Here is a 21971-nt window from a genome sequence, read left to right as displayed (position 1 = left end):
TTTCTTGTATATCTTTTCAGGAATTTTTTAAGCACACACAAGCATAAATATGAGTTATTTTTTCCTGAAAAAACAAAACAAAACAAAACAAAAAGGAGCAGGAATCACATTATCCACGCTACTCTGCATCTGGGTCTTTCCACTGTGCCATGTGTCTGGGGCTCATTCCACTGCAGCTCTCATGGATGGGCCTCACTATTTGCCTGGTACAGAGGGTCAGAGATGCTACACGATGGATTTAACCAGCTCCCAACGACAGCTATTTAGGCTGTGCTCAGTCTGTTGTCATTATCAACTAGTTAAGGTTTTTAGAATATATAGGTAGATCTGAATCTAATAGTTAGGACCCTACTGGTTTTAAGGACAGTGATCCTAATCCTACTTTACTGTTCATACTTCTAAATGAAAACAAACAAGAACAACCCTCACTTCTCCATCACTCTATACTCAGGAAAAATATTCTTACCCCTTCAATGCTGAAACAGACAATAGACACAAACATTAACAACAGTTTTCATCTTATTTTTTCTCAACCCTTTTACTAGGGCTACTAAAATAAAGTGCTTTGAATATATACTCTCTCCACCTTCTGGGCAAGATGCTACTAGCTAATAAAAAGGCCAAAGGCACCCCCAGCTAGGAGATGCAGAACTGGGCCCAGGTGACAACAGCTTCAGGTGCATCCACTGGGTGTCAAGTCATTCCAGACAGGAGTGACAAGGAAGACCCTCCCACAGTTGCCATGGCTACAGTCCCTCTCTCTTAGGGCCTTCACAGACACGCTGGTCTTCTATACTGTCTACCTGAGCAAGTGCACCACTCACCTCTCAGAAATCAGGAAGCTACAGACATTAATTCCCGAAACATTCTGGCTTCCTTGAAGAAAGTGTTCAACCTTTTTACTGCTTCCTAAGTTGAGACACTTTCCCAAGAGTAGTAAACAATCTTCCCAAAGCCTTTTTCAAATCATCAGTTCACATGGTGTGAAAATATATTAAATTCTACATATTAAACTGTTAAAAAAAATTAGAAAATAATCAAAACAAATGCTAAATATTTATAAGCTGTTAGCATTTTATATATGAGCAAAGACTTCAGGAAAAGCAGGTATTTTATAATCTCAAATTACCCAACATATAAAAATATTCAAAACACGATACCTCGTCCAGCTCCTGAAGAGACATGTTGTTCCCATCAGTCCCATCCAGTTAGGGAAAGCAAAAAGAAAGCAGCATGGGACAGACAGACAAGGCATGGTCAGTTGAGAAAACACTGAGATTTTAAGCTAACTAAATATAAAGATCCACTAAGCAAGGTATTTTAAAATCTCCTTTTGATTCTTCTTTTTTTAAAATAAGCTACATTAATATATGCTTTTATTTTTATTTACTGCGGTTGTTTTGAAAATGAGCTAGGAAACAAGCAAAACATGATTGTAAATATTAAAATACACTGGAAACAGATAAAACACACTTGCTTTGGTTTCACTAAAATATGCTGTTAATCTGTTTCATAAACACCAAATATCACATACAATACCACATTCTAATTTCCCTTAGGAAAATAAAATGAGAGCAGAGCTAAAATGTAATTTTATCATGTTAAATAAATGTATATATTTTAACATGTAAATCAGACATGCAAATGCAACAAAATTAAAAAATGAACGACCCACAGAAACTGTCTGTAGCCGTATTCAGATAACATGTGAGTGACCACACATGCAAGGTCTCTGCAAATTACATCCCGCAGACACGGCTTCATCCCTGGTAGTAAGAGAGCTGAGAAACCACTCTTTCCCGGAGAGAGACACAGGTGGCAAAATAAAAGAAAAACTCTTACCATCTCTTGGTATGTATTATTATTAGCTAGAAAGCGTACAGTTATTCATAAAGCTCTTATAAAAGCAAGCAAACGAGACAAAACAAAAGGTAAGAATACATTTTTTCTTTTAAGGGGAGTGGGAAGGGAGAAGCATGACACCAGAGGGTTAAGTTTCGATTGAAAACTAACGGTTCTTTTTTAGATCAACATGGAACTCTATCTTCTGGACAGACATTTACTAATGACAGATAATCTAAACAACTAGCTCTTTTTTTTGTACAGTATTGATCACTGAAATAATTTGTGGTGAAATTCAATAATCAATTGTGTTTTTTTATGTTTAGCAGTAAATTTAGAAAATAAAAAAACAACTTTCTTATTTAAAAATAGTGCAAATGAAGCTGCTGTATCAGGGCCAAAATATTATTAAACAATGATAGCAATAAAAATGTAATCAAACTTTACTCCATGTAAAAATTCAATTAGATGACATTATGGAAAGCTGCAAATCCTCTTCATTCCTTCTACAATTTTCTATGAGAGCAAAAGAGAACTCTATACACACCCTGCCATAATAGTAGTACTAGACGATATTAATAAAGATAGTATCAAATGGAAATCTGATTTAATTACCTTTTACTTCACAAAGAAAAAATGTTTTTATTTTTTAAAAGCTTAACATTAAGAGAACATTAAAATCTTTTATTAATAAAACATGATGCAAGACAAAACCCCTAACTTGAGTATCTCAGTCTTCTTCCTATTCTGCAGCGGCTCCCTGGCATTTAATCTGTGAACGATGTACTACTGCAAACCTCGGTTAAAATCTCGGCTGCACATGTGCCTATGCTCTTGGATTATTAACCGAGCACACACACCCTGATCTTCTGATTGCTACAATTATTAATTGATAAGAGGTGAAATCTGAATCATGGGATTCTAGGGCTAGAAATAACTCTTTTCTTACAAATAAGAAAACTAAGCTTCAAAATGTATAAATGCATTGCTCGAAGCCACAGACCTTGTTAATGGTCAGACCGGGGACAGACCCAGGTGTTCAGGTCTCTTTCCACCCCACCCTCCAGCCTCTCTAATTTTATTAACAATTCAGGAAATTACTTGTAAAGGCAGCTACCACCACATCAGGAATATTAAATTAAGGTCACCTTTTCAAAGACCCTCCCCACCATTCTGCTACTTAAAAATAGAAGGCTTTCGAAGCTCTGCTTGCCACCAAATTACCAGGAAATTTAGTCAAGACCTGAATTAAAACATTTAGAATTACCATCAGGAAAGACCAAAATAAAGCCAAATGAAAACACATTACTACACATCATCACCTTCTAAATCTTTATGTCTAAATCTAGGTTTTTGACCTGCCAATGGCATGCAATCAAGCAAATACTGAAAACTCCAAGTAGCATGTGGAATTTATAGTCTAAAGAACTTTCTACATAAAACTGAAAAATCAGTGGAAACCCATCTGTGTTTACTCAGGAAGTCTGGAAAAGTTGAGCAAAATGAGTTGGAAACACAGGTCTATACTATAGTGATATTTACTTTATTTCCGTTACTGCCAAAATAAAAGTTTGCTTCACTTTTATCCAACAAAGTACCCTTATTCTCAAAGTAAGCCTCACTGCTCCCATGGAATCTTTAAAAGCAGAAAAGCAAGTAGATCTAAAGAGAAATATATAATGATTTCATACTTGGATCCTAAAGACAGAGAACTAATTTTCCAACAGACTCAGCTTGTACTAAAACTTAGAACCTTCAATCTGCAAGTTAAAATTGACTGTGTAAGGTTTGTAAAAGTGAGATAAAGAAAGATGCTAGCCTCTTGCAAGAAAAAAAAAATTGTTTTTAAACAATAGGTCCTTCCATTTTCCAGGATCTGCAACACAAGTTCTGAAAATGCAGTCAACACCAGAGTGGCCCAGGAGGTGAGCACGGGGCTCTCAAGCCAGGTTTGCCAGAGTTCCAGTCACAGCCCCCAAACCATCAGGTGGGTGATGCTGGGCCAGTTTCCTACCTCCTCTAAAATCTGTTTCCTTATCTGTATCTGAGAAAAACAATAGTACTTATTTGATAGAGCACTGTGAAGACAGCCAAGCTTACACATGGAAAGGGCTTAGCCCAGAGTCAGGCACAAAGTAAACTCTCCATAAATCTTAGCTAATATTGTAGTCAAGCCTGAATAAGAACCTTAGGTTTCTTATAACCATAGTTAATCCTTAATTTCTTTTTTTTCCTAAAGCACACATTTTATTAAAAATAATGTGCTTAAGTTTCAAACTAATGTAAGACCAATTAACTCTAGCTTCCCATTATAGATTATGCATTATTTTAAAGCAGAGTATAGATTAGGCAGTAAACACTAAGAAAGTAGCTCCAACCCCTATATTAGATCCATTCCCAGGGATCGAAGGAAACCACACAAATCCATACAGAATTTCATCAGATCAGAAGAGCATCTCAATATCTACCTTTCATTCGTTTCTTTATGACTTTACAATTTTTTTTGAATGATTGTTTAGCTTCATAAATCCATTTCAATTTCCTAAGGCCAAGCTGCTTGAATGAGTTGCTACCTTAAAACCTGCACTTGGCTGGCATAATAATGTGAAAGTTACTTTTGCACGGTACTGGTAGGCTACTTCTAAGGATTTCTGTCAGTAACCTTGGACTGACAGCCACAAACCTGTTGACTATGAATTCCTCCTTTTCAAATTAAAGCTAAAGTCAGGAGAAACAATGTATTAAAACAGAACTTGAGAAAATACTGTTGAATCCATAGGGCTGGAAATCACCTAACTCAAACCCCTCAGTTTACAAATGAGGCAAAAGATATCCAAAAAGATTAAAAGCTTGCCTAAGGACACACTCTGAGCCTGCAGCAGAACAGGATTTAGGCCTCAATTCTCAGATTCAATTCTCAGTGCTCTTTCCTTTATTTCATGCTGCCCTGAGGCATGAACGTGATGGGGCACTCAAAACTGAGGCCAGAGCAAAATGCATGGGAAATACAACTGCATTTTGTTAGGAGTGTATAAAGTCAAACCCGTCTGTTTTTAACAATCAGTTTTACTAACATTAATACAATTAATTACACAAAAAAAGTAGAATTTTGTTCAGTTCTGGGCGCTGAACTTTAAAAAGGATACAGAAAAACTAAACATCACTTATAGGAAAGAAACGTAACCACTCTAAGCCGGGACTGCTAAACCTGGAAAGAACTCTGGGTAACAAGGCTGCAGGGTTACCAGACAGAAGGAAGACCCGAAGGAACAGAACTAAAAGCAGGACCCCAGGACACAAACAGTTGGGATTAACAGGCAAAGACTTTTTAGTGGTAAAAATCGTGGAGCTGCTGGCATTTTCCATCATAGTCACAGAACATGGCCAAACAAGACAGGCATAAGGGGTTATCACAAACGGGTACACTAGGCCAAATGACCTTTAGGTCCCTTCTGGCCCTTAAGGCTTTGTGTTTATCTGGTCACTGCCTATCCTCCTTAAATTCCTGTTTATTTGACGTATTTGCCTGAATGCTGCAAAACCCTGTATGCACGCACAGGTACACACAATAACCCCACTACAACAACCAAATTCTAGTTTTTCCCCTCAAACTAGGATGCAAAAAATGCATGTTTAAATCTTTTGAATGACATGGCTAAAGCCATGACATGGCTAAAGGTGTGCTTTGCTTTGAGGTGTAAGAGATATACTACTCTGCAATTAATTTCTGCAGCTTTTTCCTGAAATAAAGATGTCAAAATTCAGGGTTATAATTTTTTTTTTAAGTCTGTTATTTTAGGTGTATTTTTAGTTGGTATCAAATGCATCAAGATCAAAGTCTACAGCTTTTTCTTCTAATTAGAAACTTAAAAAATTCCAGGTTATTATTTTTTAAATTAAGTTAAACTCAGGTTTAGTTTCTTCCTTTCAAATTGCCTGAGTGTTAGATATATATTTACAAATTGTCTCTTTTTAACTGTTCTACTTTACTATAACGAATATACTTATTTTAAGTTTCTATTTAAAAATTTTCAAACATGTAGAAAAGCCTACAAAATTACATAAAATGTCCCCCACATACTCATCACTAGACTCAACAATGAGTAACAATTTGCCTTATTTGCTTCCTCTGTTTTTGGAGGGGTTTAAGGATTTAGGTAAGACACCTTGACATTTCACCACTAAACATTTTAGTAGGCATCTCTAGTAAAATTAGCAAATGTAGTGTATTATAATTAATTTAATTAATTCTTTAATGTCACCTAATACCTAGTCCATATTCAAAATTTGACAGATATGGTATTGTTTGGTTTGCTACATGGCTTTGAAATTTACAAATCAGAAACAAGGCTTTAAATTTTTTATGAGCTAGATATGCAGTGAAAAGCATTGCTAAGAGTTACTCAATACAGTTTTTACAAATTGTGTTAGACGTGGCTTTTGCTTCAAAACGTTTATAAAGCTTTTCCAACTTCCAGATAAGTTGAAAAACATCATAACCTCTATGTGGTCTTGTTAGCATTTCGCCGTATTGTGTGCAGAAATAGATTTTGTAAGATCACCTGTAAGCAAAGTGAAGACGTAACACTTCAACCCTAAATACTTCAGAAATTTATGACATGCCATTTTTTGAAACACAACTAAAATATATAAATCTGTGTTTTCTTTTAAAATTTTAATTCAGGAAAACTATGTTTGTTAGAATGCAAAACCTATTTTTTAAACAGTATGAATTGACTATAAGGATATTTTAAATGATATGGCTGCTTTCAATGATCTGAGAAAGATTTTAAATGGTCAGACTAATACAAATATTAACATTTTCAATGGCATGACATTTAGAAAACATTTTTTAATGTTCTGACTTAGAAATATATTTTTAGTTGGGTTTAGAAATCATTTTCAAAAAACTGTGAGTTAGGTAAATATATCTGTATATATCCTGACGTATCTATTTTTCCAAACTGTATACTTTAGCTATCCATTTTTAGTTCTTTTGCTTAGCTTAAATATTTTTTTTAAATTGCCTAACTTAGAAAATAATTTTCTAAAGTGGTTTGATTCAGAGAAGGACTTTTAAAAAGCTTCCTGTCTCAGATACTAAGTTTTTAAACCGTCTGACTAAATGGGGGGAAAAAAAAAACAAAAAAACAAAACCCTCATGTTACCCAAAGGTTCAGGGTATTTTGAACCTTAATGATTAAAAATTGAAAAATAAACAATATGTTTTTCAATCAATTAAAACTGATACCTTAGAAATCTTAATATCAGTTTCAGTTGTTTTTGAGGCAGCACAAAAATCAAGTCATTTAAGGAACATGTAGTTCTTATTTAACATTACTGAAGTACCATTAAGGAATTGTATTCATCCAATTGCTACTCAATTTCTTGGCTTATTTTTTTCTTCAAAATTAGCGCTAGAATTAGCCCGTTTCTATGCTACCAGACATCTTTACATTTATTTCAATATAATGTCATTCCTTTCAGTTTATAAATGTAAAACCCTTCAACTTCTTAACTGAAATCTCACACACACTCTGTCCCTGTTTCTAGGCTTTTTGACCTGAGTTTACATGCTTTTATTCCTGAAACCGCTCATATGGCTTAAAATCACTTTTCTATCAGTTATATGGCCAAAGACATTCTCCACTTGTGACTTACAAAAAGGAGAAACTGTCTTTGTAGACATGATAATCATGACATATGGCAAAATTTTTCTGAAACATTTAGATAAAGTCACAAAGAAAAAAATGAACTGGCAATACAGTCCCTAGGAGGTGAAATAAATGCGGGGTTTCCAAAATTGCCTATCAAGTATAATCCCCAAGAATGTGGTCCTGGGATGTCTATTCCCCGCCTGTTCCAACGCTGCTTCTATTCCAACCTAGCCTCCCTACAGCAGGTAGCCTGAACTACAGCCAATTTCATAACTTCACTTTTCAATTGAAGACATTACCGAGCTAACGATCACTGTCTGGTATAGATCATCTAGACTCGCCCCTTATTTAACAGAGCAGTAAACTGAGGCTCAGAAAGGGAAAAGTAGCCCCCATTAAAAACAAACCAGAAACAGTAATTTTTCCAGGACCACCCTTAAAAAACACTACTGCTAGGCTAACTAAAGGTTCTGGCTAATTAAAAAAAAAAAAAAATGCTATTTTAGAGGGTTAATTTTCACATATACCTCCTCAGGCTTTTTTAAAAAGTTCGAATGGAGAGGAAAGCGTAATTTCCCGTCTGGGAAATGGAAAGTGAAGAGGCTAGCACCTCGAGTCTTAGAAACCCAAGCCCCCAGGAAGAACAGTGAAACAATTATTCATAGGGAACAAGGCCACACAAAGGCTGCGGGACCGTTAAAACGGGCAGAAAAACAAAACAAAACAAAACAACAACACAACTGCTTCCTCTTTAGGAGAGGGAGTCGTTCATTTGCAAGGATTTGGGTCCATGGTCCCGCGACCCAGCCATTAGGACCGAACTGAGACTCACTATTGGGGGGAGGGGAGCTTCAAACAAAACGAAACAAAAAGGCTTCAGAAAGGCCCAATGCTTCCCAATGTTAGCGTTAAAACATATGTAAATTACAGGCGGCCTGTAGCGCAGTGACGCCAAGGCGGGGGATGCGCGGGGGGGGTGCTGCGGAAGTGAGGAGAAGACAAGGCAGAGGTGGAGCTGCAGCCTCACAGCACCGCTTTTTCCCCATCCAGGGTTACAGATGCCCCCTGATTCTAGCCAAGAGATCTTATTATCCTTAGTCTTATTATTCTTATCTTCTTTTATTAAACAGAGAGACAGACAGAGACAGACAAACAGGCAGAGCCGCAGTGCACACGGTCCGTGTGTCGGAGAGGCCGCCGGGAGACTCACCGCAGCAATGCTACGTGAATGCAGAGGGCTGGAGGTGGTGTGACTACTCACTTGCTCGGCTAACAGCTGCCGGTTTTGGATGGAATTATTCCGCAACAACAAGAAAGCGTCGGTTAAACGCCTGGTGGCCATGTCTCACCCTTTGTGAACCCCCTCTCAGGGGCCCCCCGCCCACTTATATTCCTGGTTTATTCACTTTCTTTCTCTTGACCCGGCCGGCCCACCCTTTCACAGAAGCTTCTCGACAAGGCCTCAGGCCTCAAGCCAAAAAGACGCAGCTGTGCCCTTCGCCAAAGCGTAGAGACCCCTCCCCAAATAACTACCTAGGCTTTCCAATTGTCTGACTCCCCCTACCCAGGACCGACTTCGATCTCTAAGCACTTGAATCCCCCCAATCCTTGCGTAGCGATCCAACGTTCCAGAGACCCCACCCCAATCCAACCTTGGATCTACAAGCGTCTAACTCGCCAATCCAGCTCTGGACTGGGAGGCCCTGAAGCCCCCTACTCCCTGAGACCCCCAAAGGTCTTTGCTCTCTACCCCTAACTTGGCTCGTAAGCGTCTAGGCCGTGCCCTGAGGTCTGGCTGTGACTCAGTTTCCCCACCAGAGGCCTGGCCTAGGCCCTCTTTGGACAACCGGAGCCAGGCCTGAGGCCTGGACTCCAGGGCGCCTGCAGCTCCCTTCTGGGGCCTTGTCTGAGCCTGCTGAGGCCCTGCCCGACCTCCTGACCCCTTCCTTTCCTGGGTGGCCTGGTCCTCCACTGCCAGCAGGCTGCTGGCCTGCAGGAGGACAGCAGGGCCTGCCTCCCCGGCCTTCTCACTCCTCTTCTCCGGCTCCCTCCATCCCCGGATCTGACTGCAGCTCAGCCCCGGGCCGTTTCCGTGCTGTGGTCCCGGGTTCTGGCGTCCCCCCTGGCCCTCTTCCTGTCCGTCCCTCGCGAGTGCCCCCCTGCGACTCTCGCAAGCCTTGCTTGCAACGTTCCGGGCGCGGGAGCTCCCTGCACTCCTGCCCCGGGGCACGAGAGTGCTCCGCCCTCTCCCGGGGTGCTCCTGGGGCGCCCCGTTTCGCCTTCCCCAACTGGGTCTAGGCACTAGGAGCAGGCCAGCGAGCAGGCCCAAGCCTGGGGAGCGTGACCCCCAGGCTGCAAACCGCTGCCAGGGCCCTTGGTCCCTGCATTAGAGTGGAAGTTGCGCGGCAGGCAAATTTGGGCTCCCCGAGAGCCGAAGTTTTGGGCGCGGGGAGTTGGAGCGGGAGAGGAAAAGTTGGAGACGACTGCCTCTGCAGGCCGAGCACGCTCTACTGCAGGCGCTGGTGCTCGCTTTTTTTTTTTTTTTTTTTTTTTTTTCCACTCTGAAAAAAGATGTACCCGACAAACAACCAGGAGGAAAAAAAAGGAAAAAAAAAAAAAAAAAAAAAAGCGAGAGCTCCAGGCAGTCTGGCCGCGCAGCCGCCGGCAGTCGGGGGTCGTTGGGGGCGCCCGCCCTCCCCAGCTGCCGCTTTCTGTAGGTGGCACTACAGGGTCGTGGAATCTCAAGTGGAAAAGTTCCCCGAAAACTTTGACACCTCCTGCCCCCGTCCCCGCGAAAAATATCTCTGTTCCCCGCCTGGGCCCTGGCCCGGAGCACCCCGCGCCCCTGGCGTCCTGGGCCCGGTTTCTCGCCGTTGGCCAGGCCCGGGGCGCCCTAAGCACCCCGGCTTGCCGTCCCGGGCCAAGTCGGCGGGGTTCGTGCAGGGGCTCCTCGGGGCCGCGTCGGGCAGCAGCTGCCCGGGCCCGAGCACGGCGCCCAGAAACAGGCGGGCGCCCAGTGACGGAGGCTCTGGTCCGGCCCGGAGCCGCCCAGGAAGCCTGAGGCCAAGGGCCTGGCCCAGCGCTCGGCGGGAGCGGGTCGAGGGCGCAGAGCTGTGCTGCTGCGCCTTCCGGGCCCCCGGTCTGTCTAGGGCCGGCTTCCCCTTGCCGGGCGAGGGTGCGGGCCGGACTCCGGAGTGGGGTTCCAACAAAACACCTAGGCCCCAGAAGCGGCCCCCACGCGTCCTTTGTTTCTGCGTGGAACAAACTTTACACACGTGTGTTTTCCGAGGGTTTCCCGTGTGCTGAGCGCTTGCAAAGCGGAGTCGCGCCCGGGGAGACGCGAAGCCGGTGCCCGCGGCTCACCCAGGGACCCCGGCCGGACAGCGGCACCCGCGGGGCGCGTGCGGGACCCCCAGACGACCGGGGGAAACGCCGGTAACCGCCCCCCGCCGTGCTTTTTCTCTCACGGAGAACGTTCCCGCGCGTTCGTTGTGGAACTAAAAATTAATGTCAAACATATCCATTGAGGCAAATAACAAAATGCATACAACGAAACCCACATAAAATCGAGAGAGCCGCGAGCGGGGCTGGGCGAGTTCACTGTGAGAACCCGCCAGCTTCCGCTCTGCGCGGAGAGCAGGGCACTCGCCCGGGGACGCTTCGCTGCGGTGGAAGATTCGGGCGACAGGGGACCGGGTCGCCTCGCGGGCCGGGTTGGGGGCTGCAGGGGCGCGCTGACAGGCCATCCAAAGACAGAGGCCCTGGGGAGGGAAATTCGGGGAGCCTGTGTGCTTAGCGCGGTGCCCCAGGAAATATTTGCCCAATAAGGGAGAGTTCTGTCCTCACCCGCGGCAGATCCCCCCGCGAGCTCTGACCCCAGCAGCACGGCCAAGCCTCCCCCCTCGCCCCTTTAGGGGACAGTTATTTGTAAATAACAACTGAGCTGGTTGTCGGTAGGAGAATCAGATTAGAAACATGGTCCCCACTCTGTTCCTATCTCCCCAGCACTCATCACCTCGCAAAGCAGGGGGTCTTGTTTACTTTTCCTGGCGTTCTCCCCCAGGCTAGAACGTGATCTTCCTACGCAGGGACTGTGTTTTATTCATCTTTGTACCCACTGCCGTCTCATCTGGCTTGGAACAGGCTCCGGATAAATATTTTTTTAAAATGTGCATGAATGAATGAGAGACCTGAGATTTAGTCCCCAAACTCTCTGACCTCCCTCGAGTGGCTTTAAGCCTTTAGAGCCCTTATCTGTTAAGAAAGAAAGAAAAAAATGTGGGTTTTTCGTAATCCTCGTAATCCGTGCCCTGTCTACTTCTCTGGGGTTATTGTGAAGATCAAATAAGATAAGTGAAAACTCTTTGTAAACTACCAGGTGCTGAGCAAATATTGTATAGGATGGTTATTCATTCATTCCCTCCGTTCAGGAAGCTTAACAGAATAATTCCTGGTCTTGTGTTTAAGCAGATGGTGGTCGCCTTTCCTGGTCAGTCTTAAATATTTATTACAGGACAATCTCATTCTTACATTTAGGAAATCAATCAAGCTTCCATTTCTTTGAGCGAAATGAACACTGCTTGCACACATAAATAACGGAAGAAAAACCCTCGTATTCCCAAAACAGCCACCCCAAGCAACTCAAGAGCCCAACAGCAGGGAGGTCATGAAAATCCAAGAAATTGGCATAACAGCCCAAAGGTAGCACCGTGCAGCTCTAACCAGGCTGTGTTTAGGTATGGGATTGTGTGCCTGAAATAGTGTTAATGAAGAGGAAACCCAGAGAGGACATGCACTCCTGGCTCCAGTCACGTCCATGGTCCGTGTTCGCCCTGACCCACACTGGAAGGGAGTTGGGGAAGGATGTAAATCATTATGTTTGAATGTTCGTTGGCTGTTTTATTTTCCTGTCAAGTAACTTAAGCTTGATTTTTTGTTTTTGTTTTTTTTAAAGCATTCCCCGATGGCCAAGTATGTGTTTCCTTGGAATTGAAATCTAGGTTGATGGTTTTACATTTTAAAAGCTTTCATTGTGACTCATTCTTGGCCTGGGCTCGGATTCCGTCATACTCCTTGGGCTTGGTGAGGCTCAGCGTCCTGTTTCTTGGGCTTCATACCCACTTTCTAACATTCTGCCAATGAATCCAATAAGTCACTTTTGGGGACAAGTGTTTCATTGTTGTCATCTCATTCAGTACAGAAGGGAACCCCAGTGAAGCCAGGCCATGACTTGGGCAGGAGCAGGTTTTCAAGTACTGAGAGGGGATGGTTAGCACAACAGGTCAGCAGTGGGACACACACCTTTGGTGAAAACAATTTAAATGAAATAGGATTTGTGAAGCCCTTATGCAACCTCAGCATAGAGTAAGTGCTCCACAAATGGGCAATGTGATTTATCACAACAGTAGTCTTGCTGTTGGAAAGCTCACGTGGGCTCTGCTCTCCCTGGAAGGCATCATAAACTCCAAAGAGAATGGCATGATATTGAGAACTGAACACTTGGAAATCTAAGCACATTTCTGAGCTTCTTGTTCTGGACCTTGGGAATCCAGATGTGTCTGTGGTGCACGCTCATGTGGAAGAGGGTGCTAAACAGTCTCAAAGACACCTTTTAACATTGGCCTTTCTCCCACCTATAGAAAGACAGATGATTGTTTGTTTATCAAGCAGCAAAAGCCCCCAAGCCTAACACATGTCTTGTCTGCACAGATCTAACAGACAGATACGGGCCAGGTTCAGGTAACAGGAGTTGTGTGTTCTACGTCTCCAAACGGTTCCTCAAAACCTTGAGTATTTCCAACAACAGAAAACTCCCTACCTGGGTCTGTCGTCAGCTATGATGCCTCTCCCAAGAAGGGAGACTCCGGAGAGAGGCAACAGTTTTGTTTTGTCTGGAGTCCCGTAACTTTTAGTACCAGACAATTCAATACAGTAGGCATTTCTAAAAATCTACCAGTGGCTGTGCCTAGCTCTTGCTGGGCACTGCTAAAAGAATGAAACAGAGCAAAACTTTTGCTTTCAGGGAATTTGTATCTCCACTGTCTCTGCCCAAATTCTGGCTCTCATCTTGTACATTTTTCCAGCAGTCTGCTAGCAGCCACCCGTCTCTTCCCTCCTCATCCTGCAGCCACAGTGACCTTTCCAAAGCACAAATCTGATCATGTCACTGCCTGATTGAGGCCCTGAAACAGCTCCCTCTGGCCTATGCCAGTCAATCCAAATGACACTCAGCAGAAAACAGGTGCTGTCTAAGTTGAACCAAGCTGGGCATCACTAATATTAACTAATGATGGTGTTTACTTGGTTGTCAGAAAAAGAAAAAAAAGAAGCAGCAGCTAATTAATAGAATAGTCTCCATCTTAAGTGTTTCTCTTCTCACTTTCTCTTAAACCTTCAGTTCCTGCTACCACTTGGCTGTATTAGAATATAGTATAAGACTAGATCTGACTTATTCCAGAATCATGGATTTCATTACAATTTTTTTCCCCATATATCAGTATTTTCTGGAGTTCTGCATTTAGGTTTTCTATGCTCTCCACATGGTGGAGTACCCCTGGGTATTCAAAGCCCTGCCCAACAGGCCCCACCCAAATGGTGAGCTTTTTTCTTTCCAGGACTTGGCTCACAGACCTTTCTCTGCCTGGTGGGGGTAGTGGCGGGGGATGTGTCTTGCCCCTTGTGCTTGGTAAACCCTTCCTTCAAGACTTAGCGCCTCCCCACTGTCAGGTGTGATAAATGTTTGCGGAATGGATGAATGGATGGCTTGATGCACAAAAGGTGAGATTAAATATATTAAGTGCTAGAGAATACCAGATGGTCAAGACTCAAAATGGGTGGAGAGATTAGGGCAGCTCCCTGTCCCCCTCACTCACCCCTTTTCAGCCACACTAGCCTTCTCACTATTCCTCACTCCTCCTTAGCACCCGCTCTGCTCTCCTTCCTGGCTTCTTCAAATAACTGGCTCCTTCCCACCACTCTTGTCTCGGACCACTCAATAGAAAGTAATCCTCCTACCCTGTCCACGGTGTGGGGAGAGGACTCTCCTCTCCCAGGGCCCCTATGTCACCATCATACCAGGTGCCTGCCCATGCTTGGTCAAGTTCAAGACTGAAACAATGTCTAACATCGTGGCTTTTGGTCTTTGAGGCCAAGAAGAAACCTCTTGGGTCACAACACATGCCAGCAAAGCATATCTGCATTTTACTTCTTTTTTGTCCAGGATGATGTTGACACATGTGTACTCAAATAAATCAACCCTCCCATCTTAACCATCTCCCTTGGCAGGAATAATAAGTTAATGTGCCAAACCAGGACTGACCTGGATGACTCAAGCCCTGAAAAACATAAAGGAAATCATTGTGTTTTTCCGCTAGCAGGTATTGAAACATAGCCAGCTCACTCGTTTCTAGTTTTTTTCCCATGGCCATGGCCACTGACCTGCTCATGGTCATTTGTGTGATGTGCAAGTGCAGGGCTCGACTCCAGCCTTCCCCAGACGCTGCCTGTGCAACCAGCAGCTTCTTATTAGCTACGTGGCCATACATGGCTCAATACTCCTTTGGTCGCAAGGGACAGAACCCAAATCAAATGGACTTAAGCTTCAAAGCAAATGTGTTGGCCCAAACATCTATGCGTGGCTGGATCCAGAGGGGGAAAAATATCAACAAGGAGTTTCTATCTCTCAGCTCTTCCTTTGCTTGTGCTAGTTTCATTCTCAAGCCAGTGAACCCCAGGAGGTGGCAAATTGCTCTCTGGAAGCTCTGCCCTGTTATCTCACAGGACAGCAACCCAATAGATTGAGCATTTCTCTTTTCCAGTGGTTTCAAAAGTCCTAGAATTGACTCTCATTGGCCTGTCATGAGTTACATCCTTATCCCTGAATTTTTTTTTTCTTTTTTTTTTTTTTTTTTTTTGAGCCAAGGTCTTACTCTATCTCGCAAGCTAGAATGTAGTGACACAATCACAGCTCGCTGAAGCCTCAACCTCCCAGGCTCAGGTGATTCTCCCACCTTAGCCTCCCAAGTAGTTGGGACTACAGGCATGTACCACCATACCTGGCTAATTCTTATACTTTTTTTTTTTTTTGAGACAGAGTCTCACTCTGCCACCCAGGCTAGAGTACTGTGGCACGATCATAGCTCACTGCAACCTCAAATGATTCTCCCACTTCAGCCTCCCAAGTAGCTGAGACCATGGACATGTGCCACTATATCCTGCTAAGTTTTATATTTTTAGTAGTGATGGGGTCCTGGCTGTTCTCAAATTCCTGGGCTCAAACAATCCACCCACCTCAGCCTCCCAAAGTGCTGGGATTACAGGTGTGAGCTACCACACCCAGCCATAATTTTTTATACTTTTTGTAGAGATGGAGTTTCACCATGTTGCCCAGGCTGGTCTCGAACTCCTGGGCTCAAACTATTCATCTGCCTTGGGCCTTCCAAAGTGCTGGAATTGCAGGTATGAGCAGGTATCCCAAAATTCTAAACTTAGCCAGAAAGTAGTGATTATCAGAGGGGGTCAGACCAGGATCATGTGACCACTTCTGAACTCAGGGTAGGTGGCAGGGTCTGATCCACCCAAACACAATGGGCTACAAACTCGCCTCTTCTGAAATCAGTGTGTTGGAATGAAGGAAAGCGATGTTGGGTGCTCGCATGCAACAGATTTCTGCCTCAGGTCTGTTTTCAATCCACTTTGTGCCCTTTGCACACTGCCATATGCCTCTCCTTCAAACCCACTCCTCTGGCTTCTGGAACTTTGGTCATGCCTGATTCTTCTCCTTCATAATCCCTCTGAGGCCCAGCCCCTAAATTTTTATTCTCCCCAGTGTTAGGTCCTTGCTTTTCTGTTACCTTTCACCTAACCACAGTGGCAGGTCCCGCCTACCTATGGGCCTCCTGCACACACTCTGCCACTCATTCAGAGCATCCATGTGGATTTTCCATTGCACGGAGCTGCCTGGGCGTCTTACACGCTCAACAGTGAACCACTGGCTGCCCATCTGAGCATTCCCTTCCTTCTCCTCTATTCCTTATCTTTCAGTGGCACCCCTAAATAGAGCCTTTAGTATCATTCACCATCCTTGCTCCCATTTGCCCCCACCACCTGCTAATATACCACTCAGGTCCACAGCGTGACAGATTCTGCATCCTAAATATCAACAGTCTGCTCTCCTCTCCATCTTCACTGCTCTCATCACCTCTTTTGCCTGGAAAGTCACAACAGACTGTCTAGCTGGCCGTCACACCTCCAGGGCTGGTCCCTGGTGTGGAATGCTCTCCAAACCATCACCTTTCTAAAACTATCAATCTGTTCATGTTCCTTTCCTGATTAGGTAACTGCTTTGTCTTCCCACTGCCTACTAGAAAAAAATTAACTCTTTAATTTTGCTCTCAAAGCCGGACGTGTCCAGGGTCTTTCCAGCCACTCCCGCCTTGAGTCCTGTGCCCTGCAGAACATTCTCTGCATACTCCGTGCTTCTACCTTTTTTTTTTTTTTTTAAAGACAGGGTCTCATTCTGTTGCCCAGGCTGGAGTGCAGTGGTGCGATCTTGGCTCATTGCACCCTCTGCCTCTGGATTCAAGTGATTCTCCTGCCTCATCCTCCCCAGTAGCTGGCATTACAGGCTCGTGCCACCATATCCAGGTAATTTTTTGTATTTTGGTAGAGATGAGGTTTCACCGTGTTGGCCAGGCTGGTCTCAAACTCCTGACCTCGAGTGATCCGCTCACCTCAGCCTCCCAAAGTGCTGGGATTACAGGCGTGAGCCACTGTGCCCGGCCTTCATGTCTTTTTGACGGAAATCAAGGCTGATTGAGTCAGACCTGTGTCACATTATCTCTGGAAATATGACTGGACAGGGGGTCTGGGTGAGTCTCATTTGATTCTCTCTGGGTGCTCCATTTCTCCTGAGGAGCTAGCTATTCCAGAATCTCGGGACCCAAGACACGTGTTATCTGTGTCTTCCAAAGGAGAGACTTCCATAGGATAGATATTTTTGGGGTCCATAAAGACGCTAGAGTGATAAAACGTGGTGTAACTGAGAGGTTCGTTCTTGCAGAAGTGCCAATGTAGGTAGGGTGCGGTAGGAGGATAAGAGGAGCTGCACTCCAGTGGACTCCCCCATCTAAGCGTGCTTCCTACTGTGACAGTTACCAGCACGATGATTTCCGGCACCTCTATGGTGCCCCAGGGACAAGGTTGTTAACAGTCGGTACCAGGATCTGACTCAATCCATGAAAGAACCAGTTGACTGACCAACACAGAAGTATAGAGTAGCTACCATGAGCCCAGCCTTGTGGGAGACGCAAGAGTTATATAAAGAAGTTCTGCTCTCAAAGAACTCACAGTCTAGCTGGGGACACAAAACCAACAGACGGGAAACAATTAGTGAGCAATGGAGCTTGAAAAAAATATGCCAAAGTGACTATAAAGGCAGCAGCAGTTCAGAAAGGGGAGAGATGATATTTCAGTGAGAGCATCCTTCATGGAGGAGGTAGGGGAAGACCTGTGCCTTGAAGGATGGAAAGGGGCTTCAGAAAGGGAAGGGTGTTCCAGACAAGAGCAAACAGTAGGAGCAAAGCTGAAGAAGCAGGGCTAAGAATAAGGTGGGCGAGAGAGCCTGGCTGATCTGTGCAAGCCTGGGCAAGGTGTGGACACATAAATTATAATGGAGCAGCCAGGCATGGTGGCTCACGCCCGTAATCCCAGCACTTTGGGAGGCCGAAGCAGGCAGATCACCTGAGGTCAGAAGTTCGAGACCAGCCTGGCCAACATGGTGAAATCCTGTCTCTACTAAAAATACAAAAATTAGCCTGGCGTGATGATGGGTGCCTGATATCCCAGCTACCCAGGAGGCTGAAGCAAGAGAATGGCTTGAACCCAGGAGGCAGAGTTTGCGGTGAGCTGAGATCGCACCACTGCACTCAAGCCTAGGGGACAGAACAAGACTCTTTCTAAAAAAAAAAAAAAAAAAAAAAAAAAGAGCAAGATTTGGAGGCCCCAAAAGTCAGGGGTTTAAATTTGATGTGTATTGAATTCACAAACATTTATTGAGTATCTACTGTGTGTCAGGTACTGTGAAATTGTGCAGGACATTAACAGATGAACAAGTCACAGGGCAAGTCAGACACATCAATATCTCATGGTAAGTGCTGCAGTGAAAGTAGCTGCCTAGCAGGCCAAGTGGGGCAACCAGCCAACCCAATTTAGGAAAGATTTAGGTGGGCTTCATGGAGGAGGTGATATTTATGTTAATCCTAGAGAGCACTGGAAGTAGAAGGGGCAGGAGCATGATCTAGGCACATGTAAGGATGTTCACTGCAGTGTTGTTTATCCTGGTGAAAAATGAGAAACAATTTAAACATCCAGCAAAAAGCAACAAGTTAAACAAATTTGGTCCACCCACATGAAACCCCAGGCAACCTTTAAAAAGAATAAAGAATTTCTGTATATTTTGATTTGGAAAGATCTTGGAGATACAGTGTTAAGAGAAAAAAATCACAAGATCCAGAAAAAATATATTGTGTGCTGTCTTACATGTGAGAAAAAAAGTAATATACATTTTGTGGGTAAACGACTAGGCCATCTCTGGAAAGAGACATGAGACATGTGGATAAGAGTTGTTTCCAGATAGAAGAATGAAGAGGGGAATACAGCTGAGGCTGTGACACAATCTTGATGTGAAATGACTCCAAAAGGAGGTATTGCTTAAAGCTTGAGTCTTAGAAGGTGCTGAGGGTTACCCAGGCAGATGGGCGAGGAATAGGGTTCTGGACATAGGGGACAGTCCAAATGAGCCCGGCTGTTTAGAGACCCTGACGGGGCTTGGAGAGAAGGTAGACTTTGGACAGGTGGCTGATAGGCAGGCAGAGGCTGGCCCCTGAGATTGGTGTGCCACATAAGGAGTTCACACTTCAGTCTAAAACCACGCCCTCTCTCCATCCATCAGCATTGATGTGGACCTGTGATGGATTCAGAGACTGTTAACTTGGCCACGCTCAACTGCATTTCCTGGAACTATCTTTCCTGCATGTTTGCAGTTAAGATGGACCACGAGGAATATTCTTGGAAGAGTCTTGCAAGATACAGAAGGCAAGAGAGGCTGCAGCTGTGTTTTGCAGTTGGCACACATTGCTGCTGATCTGCTGACTCACCTCACTGGAGTGAAGCAGCTGCCACAACACCCGCAACCTTCTCCCGCATCTTCTTGCTGCTTTTTGACTTCCGGCCGTGTGTATGTGTTCAGCTGTGTGATGAAGGGCTAGGCTTCTGCAGGACAGCCTCATCACTGTGGTTAGAGGCCACAAGAACAACCGTGGGCTTCAGGCTGCAATCCTGGGACTCTGGCTTGTGCTGGTGGGTTTCCGCCCTCCCTACTTGACATCTGCCTTTCCTCTCGACTGCCTATCCTGTGGACCTAACACCAGCATCAGACTTGAGACGCAGCCTTGCAAAGACTGTTTACCTGGTTCCCACAAATGTGTAAGCCAATCCTCCATAACAAATCCCCTAAAATAATTTATATGTATATATGTCCTATTTCTACTTTTTCAGTTGAACTCTGGCAGATTCACCCATCCTGTGCTAGGCGCTGTTGTGGACTCTGAGGATACAATGATGAACAAAACCAGTGTAATTCCTGCCTTCCTCTCCCCCATGCCCTCCCCACCATTCACTTTCTAGGAGGAGGAATCAGAAAATAACGAATAAATAATGCAATCCCAGAGAGTGATAAATGCCAGGAGAAAACCAAAAAGAGTGACCTACTTGGACCAGGGGTAGTTCAGGGGTGCTTCTCAGAACAAATGGCATTTGAGCTGAGCCCTGAAGGGAAGGAGGGGACAGCTGTGCAGGAGCTCTCTGGACAACAGGCACTTCAGGGCAATACTCCAAGGTGGCATGAGCCCGGAGTCTTTGAGGAACAGAAAGGAGACAGGCAGACCAGAGGGCTTGAGGAGGGAGAGAGATCAGGGTAAGCTGGAACCCAAGGCTGGCTCCGACCTTGTTGGGCTTGGAAGACAAAGCAGGGAGTTTGGATTTTATTTTAAGAGCATCCTGGAATTAAAGGATCTTTCAAAGTTGGCCGAGTAAATGCCCACACACAGCTTTGCCTTTGAAAAGCGGGGATAAAATGTGGTCTTGCTCTGTGTGTGTGGGTGGGGGGAGGCGATTTGTGTCTTGGTTTTTGCCTCGGCGTGACTTACAGACCTTTCCATCCTACACCAGTGCCAGGAGAGTCCAGCTCCCTACTGCTCTCACCAGAATTCCATCTTCCCAAGGAAATCAGGCTTCCTCCTGCTAAGGAGTTCTGTCCAGGCCTGTGATAAAAGCATTATGTGAAGCTGAGTAACTTGTGTGATTTTACGCTTCATTTCCTTGGGATGCCATTAGGAACATCAAGCACTTCTATCTTTATTCGACACAATTTCCTATCCTGTTCTGCCTTGGAACAGAAGAAAAATGAAAAGAGGGAAATGGTATTGGGAAGTTGGATTGGGAGTGGTAGGGCAGCCATTTCAGGGCAGGGCTTTTGAAGCCCCCCAGAGGGAGACGCTCTGGAAACAGGATGGATGGCAGCCACCTTCCCAAGGGGTCACTGGTCAGCCTCACGTTCTCTGGCTCCTGTTCCAAGCCTCAGCATTTCTGTCTAATTGATTTAAAAATAATGTATTTATCGGACAGATGCCTGGAGATCAGGTAGCCCAGAGAAGGGAAGCTATTTGCCCAAGGTCACGCAGCAGCTCTGTAGCATAGTTTGGCCTTGGAGATAGCTCTTTCGACTGCCAGGGCAGCCCTGAGCACCCCTCAGAGAAGAGTTAGTTTCTTCCCCAAGTCTCCTACAAAGACCAGTACCTCCTGTATTTGGTTCTCTGGGACAATTGGTGTCTTTTCTCACTGTGGAGATGTGATCACTTAGATCTTGATTTAGTTCACAAGCAAGAGTGGAGCAGGGTGGGGTGCACAGGCTGGAGGCAACCAACACAGGAAGCATATGGCAGGGTAAAAACGCAGCCCGCCCAGCGTGCAGTGCCGTGTGCCCCCACTGCATTGGACGAATGGGTCAGTAGGTGGATGGTGGTCACACGTGAGTGCTGGCTTCACTCTCTTCTCTCTCATAATTTAAAGACCTGAAGTTCCACCTCCAGGAAGCCTTCCTGGACTAGTGGAAGATCAATCTTTGGCCTGAATCAGTTACCTAGGCAACTTCCACTGTTTCTGGACTCATGAGTCTTTCTGGTAAGGGTCCCAGGACTGAGTCTCAATGGCCTGAAGCGGGTCACTTGCCCATACCTGTGACCACTTAGTGGCTATCACCAGGGGTGTGAGGCTCATCTGGTCTAGCCTGGTCACCTGCTCATGACAGAGCTAGAGCTGGACCAGGCCTCCTGATGTGTGGACTGAAGCACCAGGGTGCTGTCCTGAGGAAAATCAGGGTGCTGTTACCAGAACACCCTGGCAAGCAAGAAAGAA

General features: G+C 44.8%; 1 protein-coding gene and 1 long non-coding RNA gene across 19 annotated transcripts in view; one reads left to right on the top strand and one right to left on the bottom strand.

The window, feature by feature from the left end:
• Window positions 1-9596, bottom strand: part of LOC102141409 (aminopeptidase like 1) — a 62992-nt gene extending 53396 nt beyond the window's left edge. For 4 of the 17 annotated variants that reach the window (XM_045363192.3, XM_015429999.3, XM_074005611.1 and 1 more), the window contains exons 1-2: window positions 8710-9596; window positions 1161-1172 (exon numbers count right to left, since the gene is read on the bottom strand). In XM_045363192.3, coding sequence (XP_045219127.1) covers window positions 1161-1172; window positions 8710-8841 — 144 coding nt within the window. In that variant the 5' untranslated portion in view covers window positions 8842-9596. The remainder of the gene's footprint in view (window positions 1-1160; window positions 1173-8709) is intronic. The other 13 variants (XM_045363195.3, XM_074005610.1, XM_074005616.1 and 10 more) reach the window with 5 other exon arrangements.
• On the top strand, window positions 1749-9596 carry LOC135965676 (uncharacterized). 2 transcript variants are annotated; one of them, XR_010578746.2, is made up of 3 exons: window positions 1749-1931; window positions 3716-3829; window positions 8630-9596. It is a non-coding gene; the product is annotated as an uncharacterized lncRNA (long non-coding RNA). The 2 variants fall into 2 exon arrangements; XR_012419581.1 differs by having other exon boundaries at window positions 1749-1851; window positions 8630-8832.
• Window positions 9597-21971: the final 12375 nt, after the last annotated feature.

The sequence above is a fragment of the Macaca fascicularis genome, chromosome 10, assembly GCF_037993035.2.
Source record: "Macaca fascicularis isolate 582-1 chromosome 10, T2T-MFA8v1.1".
Classification (NCBI taxonomy): domain Eukaryota; kingdom Metazoa; phylum Chordata; class Mammalia; order Primates; family Cercopithecidae; genus Macaca; species Macaca fascicularis.
This window is presented reverse-complemented; position numbering and strand designations above follow the sequence as displayed.